This window comes from Salpingoeca rosetta (assembly GCF_000188695.1).
Source record: "Salpingoeca rosetta unplaced genomic scaffold supercont1.21, whole genome shotgun sequence".
Lineage (NCBI taxonomy): Eukaryota > Choanoflagellata > Craspedida > Salpingoecidae > Salpingoeca > Salpingoeca rosetta.
The window spans coordinates 26129-35044 of record NW_004754913.1 but is presented as its reverse complement, the minus strand read 5'-3'; the positions used below and the strand labels follow the sequence as shown (position 1 = coordinate 35044).

Below are 8916 nucleotides of genomic sequence, written 5' to 3'. Positions count from 1 at the left end.
ATACAACCCGTAACCGTTCATATTCTATCTTCGCCCTCCCGCTAACAGGCCGCAAAGCTGCGCTTTCACGTGCACCCGAAGCTGGTCAACTTCATGGCGCCCGATGACACGGCGTACGCGACAGAGACGAGCGAGCACGGCGAAACAGGCCCTCTTTGCCTCTCTCTTTCAAGAACGAATGAAAAAATAACCTCGTAGCGTGTGTGTGTGTGTCTGTCTGTGTGTCTGTCTCTCTGTGTCTCTCTGTGTCGTTTGTGTGTCTGTGTGTGTGTGTGTGTGTGTGTGTCTCTCTGTGTCTCTCTGTGTCGTTTGTGTGTCTGTGTGTCTGTGTCTGTCTGTGTCTCTCTCTGTCGTTTGTGTGTCTGTGCGCGTGTGTGTGACATGACGTGCAGTCACCTTGGTCGTCTTGTTTGTGCTTCCTCACATTGTGTGCGTGTATGTGTGAGAAGAAATGGATTTGAGCTCAGCTATGTTTGATGTAGATGGACCTACAACAGGGAGAAGTGAGGAGCACAACAGAAGAGATCAAGTGCACGCACGCACACACTCATCAACACACACACGTATACACACACACACAACACATCCACAAACACACTCATGCACACACACACATGCACATGCACAAACACACTCATGCACACACACACATCATCCACACTCATCCACACAACACATCAACACACACATCACAAACAAAAAGTCTTCTGCTGCTCGCTCGCTTGCGCAAATCCGAACCGCGCCGAAATATCGCTGTATTTTCTGTTGAATTTCTTGGCGCGAACGAGGATGGACGTGTGCAACGCGCAGCACGACGAAGGCAAGAAGCAAGAAGAAAGAGGCAGAGAGAGGGGATGGGGGAGCGGAGGTGATGACGGTGCACGGCAGCGTGGCTCGCGTCGGCTCGTGGTTGGAGCAGCAGCCGGTGTTTGGGGAGCGGAGAGAGATGCGTGTGGGCCAGCGTTGGGGCAAGGGGTACGTGAGCCGGTGGAGTGTATAAGGGGGGAGGGAAGGGAAGTCAGGCCGAGAGAGGAGGGAAGGAAGAAAGCAGGAGGGGGAAGTCTGTGGTGTTTGTTGTTGTGGTCGTTGTGTGTGTGTGTGTGTCGCAAACCGTGACAGCAATGTCATCCATATGCGATAACGGGCACGTTTTTTGCCCCGATGTGGGCGCGCGCATGTGTTGCGTGCATGTAATTTTCGTATGTGTTTGGCTTCATGTTTACCCTCTTCTGTGCTGTGTGTCGCTGGCTTGTTCTCACATCCATGCCTGCTGTCTTCATGTTTCTGTCCTCCTTGCCGTCCATCTTGGCACGCATGGCCTGTGTTGGATGGTCCTGTCACATGTCCGCCTTCCACGTGGTTCGTGTTGCTGCGTGCCGTGTTTGACACTCGCACTATGCACCTCCACCGCCACCAACAGAGAAAGTCCAGCAGGTGCTGGAGACCATCCGCACGCTGTGGGAGGTCCCGTACATTGCACACTTCTGCCAGCTGCTGCGCCAGGAGCTGGCCACCTCCAACCGCCGCGATGACCCGCGCATGCTGCCGTCGTTCGACGTGGAGCAGCTGGAGCTCGCCCTCGCCCGCTCCTCCGACCCAAAGGCCGACGACCAGGACGAGGACGAGGAAGAGGCTGCGGCTGCCGTGGCGCTCGTCGCCCAGCTGGAGGCAGAGCGCAAGGCGGCCAGCGAGCGGCGCAAGAACAGCCGCCGCGGCAGCCGGCAGCGCCGCAAAGGCAGGGGCGCCGCTGATGATGAAGGCGATGACGAAGATGATGAGGATGAGGAAGAGGACGAGGAGATGGAGGTGGGCCGGTCGAGGCGCAACAGCAAACAGGTGACGCCGAAGAAGGCGAAGACGCCCGCAAAGAGGACGCCGTCGCGGTCGAGTGGTCGGCGACGAAAGGCCAAGCCGCGAAAACCCATGCGGCGAGGCACACGACGCAGCACGCGGCTGGCACGCATGGAGGACGACGACGAGGACGAGGAGGAGGAGGAGGAGGAGGAGGAGGAGGACAAGGGGGAAGACAAGGGGGAGAAGGAAGAGGACAAGGGAGAGAAGGAAGAGGGGCAGCAGGAGGCTAAGGAGGAGGAAAAGAAGGAAGCTGCCGAGGACGGCAACGGTGAAGCGGCAACAAGCGAGGAAGCACCGGCCGAGGAGAAGAGCAAGAACAACGCAACGGAGAAGGAGAACGAAGAGCAGAATGGCGGCGATGACACCGGTCACGGAAAGACGGAGACAGAACAAGACACAGCCGAGAATGAGGCAGAGGAAGAGAACCAACGCAAGGAGGACCAGCAGCCACAGCAAGAAGGCAACGGGGAGCCTGCTGCTGACATGGCGGACACTGCGCAGGATGCAGGGGCTGGCGGCGATGGTGATGGCGCGATGAAGGAGAACAGCACCGACGATGAACCGGCCATCAACGGGGGCGATGCTGCTGCTAACGATGGTGATGGTGATGGTGATGGTGATGACTCGCATGTGCACATGAACGGTGTGCAGGAGCCGTTGGAGGAGATTAAAGTGCGCACACGGCTCGACGGCGGGTACCTGGACCCCCTGCTCGTCCACATCCACATCAAACTCCTCAGAGGCCTTCTCGACGACGACAACATCACGTGCGGAGGGGGGGAGGGCGCTTGCTGCACGCTGTTGGCTATGTGTGTGTGTGTGTGTGTGTGTGTGTGTGTGTGTGTGTGTGTGTGTGTGTGTGTGTGTGTGTGTGTGTGTGTGCGTCACCGTGTGGATGTGTGTGTATTTGTATGTGTTTGTATGTATGTATGTATGTATGTATGTATGTATGTATGTATGTATGTATGTATGTATGTATGTATGTATGTATGTATGTATGTATGTATGTATGTATGTGTGTGTATGTATGTATGTATGTATGTATGTATGTATGTATGTATGTATGTATGTATGTATGTACGTGTGTGTGTATGTGTGCGTGTGCGTATGCGTGTGCGTGTGTGTGCGTGTGTGTGTGTGTGTGTCATCGTGGGCATGTCCTTGTGCACGCGCTCTCGTCTCACTCATGCTGATTGCAATGCGCCCATCATGCGTACCTGCCTGCTGTCAACAGCAAAGACAACTGGGAGGATGCGTTTACGCGCGTCATTACAGAGCGCCTCCCCGATTCCTTCATCAACCCTCTTGTCGAGGCAAACTACAGGTGAGCCAACGCGCGATGTGTATGTGTACGTGTGTGCACATGTGTGTTTGTGTGTGTGTGTGTGCGTGTACGTGTGCGTGTATGCAACGTGCCAGCTGCTCACCACTGCCACCTCGCACGATCACGATACTCCCTCTCCCTCTTTTGCCCCAAACACTCCCAGGGCCGTGGGTGCGCGGCGCAAGACTGTGTTGCTGCACCACTTGTGCGAATGGCGATTGGATGCCTGGGATCTCGTGCCGGGCGGGCCCCTCCATAGCAACCTCAAGGTGGCGTGGGAATAATGCGCATGATGATGTGTTTCACGCCACACTCATGTGTCATGCATTATCATTGGTCGCATTATCGTACTTCTCCCTTGTCTGTGTGTTTGTGGGTTTTTTTTTGTGTGTGTCTGTATGTGTGTGTGTGTCTGTATGTGTGTATGTGTGTGTGTCTGTATGTGTGTCTGTGTGTTTGTATGTATGTGTCTGTCGCTCTCCCTCTCTCTCTCTCTTTCACGCACACACACACAACACACACACACACAACACACTCAACACACACACACACAACACACACACACACAACACACACACACGTAACACACACACACTCTCTCACTCACACAACACACACACACATACACAACACACTCACGCACTCACTCACCCCAATTTGCCTCCACACCCTGTCTCTCGCCACCACTTGCTACAGGTGCTTGAGCCTGCGAGTCTGCGTGTCGAGCCGCTTGGTGTGGACGCCAAAGGCAACACCTACTGGTACTTTGCCGGCATGCGCCTGTACAGGGAGGCGCCCCCACCCCCACCCACCAGTCGTGCTGGCCGAGGCACGTCCCGTGGTCGCCGCAACACAGGTCGCAGACGGTCCTCCGCTGCTGCTGCACGCGCACCGTCGTCGTCATCATCGTCATCGTCACAGCAACAAGTCTCGGAGTCTGGACACCCGCTGCTGGTGCGGCTGCCGCAACGGCTCGACGACAAGGCGCACAGGCTGTAAGTTGCTGGACCTGCATGCGTGTTTGCGTGTGCATGCGTGTGCGTGTGCGTGCGCGTTTGCGTGTGCATGTGTGTGTATGTCTGCGTGTGTGTGTTTGTTTGTGCGTGTACACGTGCGTGTGTACGATCAACAAAGAGTTTGACATGCGCTCGAACACCACACCAACACCACATCTCGTCACCGCAACATGACGTCGCCATGTCACCACCAAACGTCGTGCCCATCATCTGACGTTGCAACATTTGCGTCGTGCCACGGCCCCCCCCCCCTTTTTTCTGCACGTCCGCGGCCCTAGTGAGACATTTGGCACGTGGGACCTTGTGTGCAACACTCCTGAAGACTGGGATCGCCTGACGAAGAAGCTTGCCTGCAAAGGAAGGGTGCGTAGCGTGGCGTGGGATTGTGTGCGGATTTCGCTCTTGCTGCCGGTGTCATTTCTCCCAACGCGTATGCTGTTTGACACCTTCAAGTACCATGTACTTTACCTCCATTACCTTCCATTACCTCCATTACCTTCCATTACCTTCCATTACCTTCCTCAAACTCCTTCACTTTTCTCACCTTCGGCATCCCCTCCACCCCAATCCATCCGTCTGGCGACCAGTCTGCTGCTGCCGAGCTGTACAAGCTCATCCGTGACGACTTTGCCCCCGTCATTCACGAAATGTTCCAGAAGGCCGAGGCCGAGGTGAGTCGCCCGCCACCCCATCAATTACAAAATGGCTTGCCTGCAGGCATCGCCTGCGTTGTCTATGCTGCATTACCGGATGCTTCTCTTGCCTGGGGTTCTGTTCTGTGCAACTCCACGACGTGACCCCCCCCCCAATGGCCACAACCACGCCACCCACGCTCTCACCCTAACGTCCCATGTGCACTGCCCATCCCTGATTGTGCTGTGCAGCGCAAGCGGCGTGAGAAGCGGGAGGCGTTGGCCGCAGCACCACGCCGCCTCTCCCGCCGCCAGCTCGCCCTCAAGGAGCAGCAGGAGCGACAGGCCCGCGAGGTGCGCACACGTGTCAGCAAGGGGAGGGAGGCGTGTTGCTTTGATGGTGCATTGATTGGGTTGTGTGAACTTGTGTAGGTTGCGATGTGGGTTGCATGTGTGTGCATGTTGTGTGTTGTGGTACTGCGTGCTTGTGGTTGTGGGTTGCCACTGGGGGGGGGAGGAGGGCAGAGGTTTGAAACACGCCTCGCTCGAACACAAACCTCACTCAAGTGCATGATCACTGCCACGTGCATGCATGTGTGTGCGTGCAGGCGCGGGAGCGGGAGGAGCAGCGGCGGGCGGAAGAACTTCGACGTGAGGAAGAGGCGAAGCGGAAACGCGAGGAAGAGAAGAGAAGACAGAGGTACGCACGCAATCACAACGATACGCCCCAAGTGTTGGCGATACGTCCAACTATGCTCGAGTGGTGGTTCTTTATGGGCGTTGCGTTTGACCGCCTTGAACACCATCTCACCATGATCACATCATTGCCACCATCACCATCACCATCACCACAACTGTCACCACCACCGCCATCATCAGGCTCGCCTTTGAGCAGCAGCGGCAGCGCATGAAGGAAGAGGCCATTGAGAGGCGAAAGAACAACCCAGACATTGACCTCTCATGGTGCGTGGCTGTGTGTGTGTGTGTGTGTGTGTGTGTGTGTGTGTGTGCGTGTGTGCGTGTGTGTGTGCTTGCTTGCGTGCACGTAGAGACGAGTCTGGTCACCGTTGTGCCATGCTAGTGTTGTCCAAGCTTCCGTGCATGTGTCTGCCTGCAGCCCTGTGCAGCCCCTTCCTACTCTCTGTCCACACGTACTTGTACCGCACGCCCCCACCCCCTTGTCTCCAAAGCCCTAACGTTGCGACCACCACTACCAGGTATGACGATGCGTGGAATGTGTTGGACCAAGTGCGCAACCACGAGGACGCGTGGCCGTTCCAGGAGCCTGTGACAGATGCCGAGGTTGTGCCTTCGTTTGGCTCGCGTGGGCAAGGGTGGTGGTGGTGGTGGTGAGAGGGAGGGGTGTTGAGGCAAGCTGTATGTGTATGTGTATGTGTATGTGTATGTGTATGTGTGCGTGCGTGCGTGTTTGCGTGCGTGCGTGCGTGCGTGTGTGTGTGTGCGTGTGCGTGTGCGTGTGCGTGTGCGTGTGCGTGTGCGTGTGCGTGTGCGTGTGCGTGTGCGTGTGCGTGTGCGTGTGCGTGTGCGTGTGTGTGTGTGCGTGTGTGTGTGTGTATCTCCTTGCATTTCACCGGCTGACCGCACAACACACCTGCAAACACGCACACGCACGCTTGCGCGCGTACGCTTGATGTGAATAGGCGCCGCACTACTCTGAGATCATCAAGCACCCGATTGCGCTGGATCGGGTTGGCCAGAAGCTGGAGGACGAGGTGTACGACCACGTGGACGAGTTTGCGGCGGACGTGCTGCTCATCTTTGACAACTGCCGTACATACAACGCACCGCGCACCATCTTCTTCAAGCTTGCAAACACGCTCCAGGTGAGGCATACAGGTGAAAGCAATGATTCGCACGCGTGAAAGCAGTTGTGCCACGTCCAGTGATGTCAATGCCACCTGCACTGGACCACAAACGCAATTACGTGCCCAGGTCATGCTCAACACACGTCTCCCTTGTCATACACACACACACACACACACGCACACACGCACACATGTGCGCGACAGGAGTATTTCCGGCGGCGCATGGTGCGGACGTTCCGGACGTGGAGCGGCGAGACGGCGGTGGCGATGAACAGCAACCGGCGCAGCGTCAACCCGCTCATGTCCGCGGCAGAGCAGCAGGCAGCCGCAGATGCAGTGCTGAACAGCAACAACAACAACAGCAGCAGCGGCGGCGGCATCAGTCATGGCAAGCCGCGGGTGGTGCGGGCGAGTGATATCAAGAACATTGCGGACCTCGAGGGCCTGATGAGCGAATCTGAGGACGACGATGAGGTTGACGGCGGGAAGGAGGAGGATGACGACGACTATGAGGTGCACAGCAGCGACGAGGAGGAGGCTGCTGCTGATGACGACGAAGATGAGGAGTACATCAACGAGGAAGAGGACGAGGAGGACGAGGACGAGGATGAGGATGAGGATGAGGATTTCGGTGCTCGCAAGCGCAAGCGGCGTGGTGGCGGCTCCAAGAAGAAGGCAGCGAAACGGTCGTCGCAATCATCTTCGTCTGCACCCACCACCGCATCGCAGCAGCAGCAGCAGCAGCAGCAGCAGCAGCAGGCAATGGCATCACCACACCAACAGCAGCAGTCGCCACATGGGTATGCACAACAGCAACCCCGACAGCAACTTCAACAGCAACCTCAACAGCAACCTCAAATAACCCTCTCCCCACACCAGGCCCAGTTATTGCAGGCACTGCAGCAACACTTGCAGCGAGCGCAGCAGCAGCGAGCGCAGCAGCAGCAGTCACAACAGCAGCCAGCGCAGGCAGTGCAGGTTGGAGCAGTTGACGGCAACCCAGCGGCGCGGGCGATTCAAGCGATGGCGCCACAGCTACAGCAGGCCATTGCCACCCAACTCCTGACAACTATGCAGCGCAACCAGCAGCAGCCACAACAGCAGCCACAGCCACAACAGCAGCGGCAGCAGTCGTTGCAGTCGCTGCTCGCCAACATGCCACCGGGCATGTTGCAGCATGCACTGGTGCGATTGCAACAGCAACACCAACAGCAACACCAACAGCAGCAACCGCCAAGGCAAGCGCACCCACAGCCACAGATGCACTCGCCACAGCAGATGCAGCAACAACACCACCAACACCACCACCAGCAGCAGCAGCAGCAGCAGCAGCACGTACCATCCCCACCCCAACAGCACCCTCAACACCACCACCAGCAGCAGCAGCAGCAGCAGCCCACTTTTGGTGCCATGCCGCTGTCATTGACACCGCAGCAGCTGGCAGCGCTGCAGCGTCTGGCATCGCAATCGCAGCAATCACAACTGCACTCACAGCAGCCACAGCACGCCCAGCAGCCATCATCACAGCCCGTGTATTCCCGGTCCTCGGCCCCGTCTGCTGTGCCTGTAGCACCGCACCCGGTGACGACCACCAGTGCAGCCGCCGCCGTCATGGCGATGATGGCGCAGCAACGCCAACAGCACCAGCAGCCAGCGGGAGTGCAGCACATACGAGGGCCCGTCGCGACCAGCGCCACAATCGCAGGGGCGACAACCCAATACCAGCAGCAGCAGCAGCAGCACCAGCAACAGCCCACGTCACCCATGTCCGGGCTGTCGTTGCAGCAGCTGCAGGCACTGCAGGCGCTCGCACAACAAAAGCAACAACATCATCAACACCATCATCAGGCAGCGGCTGGCGGTGGTGGCCCACATGTCACCCGCCCACACCAACCACAACCACAACCCCAGCCACAGCCACAGCAGCAGCCTGGTACGTCGCAAGGGAGCGGCAGTGCTGCGTGGCTGCAGCAGGCGGCCATACAGCGGCTGTTGCAGATGCAACAACAACAGCAGCAGCAGCGGAAGTGAGGGCTGCTCGTCAGTGCGGCGCTCGGGCACTTCATCAGGCTTGCAGCGGTGTATTCGTAATTGGGTGTCAGAACTGTAGTAGTTGCATGTGTGTGTGTGTGTGTGTGTGTGTGTCTTCGATTCGATTGCAACGTCAAACTCCATTGTCTATGTTTGCTTCATTCATGCGTGTATTTGTCCTTTGTTTCACATGAATAAAACGTTCAGGATATAACGGCTCGAGTAACGCGGGC

General features: G+C 57.4%; 2 protein-coding genes across 2 annotated transcripts in view; both read left to right on the top strand.

The window, feature by feature from the left end:
* The window catches only part of PTSG_08002 (uncharacterized protein), a gene marked incomplete at both ends in the record, with an annotated part of 2335 nt that extends 1828 nt beyond the window's left edge, over nucleotides 1-507 (top strand). Inside the window, 2 exons of the mRNA XM_004990967.1 lie at nucleotides 49-113; nucleotides 483-507. Coding sequence (XP_004991024.1) covers nucleotides 49-113; nucleotides 483-507 — 90 coding nt within the window. The remainder of the gene's footprint in view (nucleotides 1-48; nucleotides 114-482) is intronic.
* Nucleotides 508-1341: 834 nt separating this feature from the next.
* On the top strand, nucleotides 1342-8796 carry PTSG_12670 (uncharacterized protein; the record flags this gene model as incomplete). Its single annotated transcript, XM_004990966.1, has 13 exons — nucleotides 1342-1359; nucleotides 1435-2621; nucleotides 3089-3178; nucleotides 3342-3447; nucleotides 3875-4173; nucleotides 4473-4557; nucleotides 4782-4865; nucleotides 5079-5180; nucleotides 5435-5526; nucleotides 5706-5789; nucleotides 6044-6128; nucleotides 6488-6670; nucleotides 6857-8796. The coding sequence occupies 13 exons, from the start codon at nucleotides 1342-1344 to the stop codon at nucleotides 8681-8683; spliced, it is 4242 nt and encodes a 1413-aa protein (XP_004991023.1). The 3' UTR covers nucleotides 8684-8796.
* Between the last annotated feature and the right edge of the window lie 120 nt (nucleotides 8797-8916).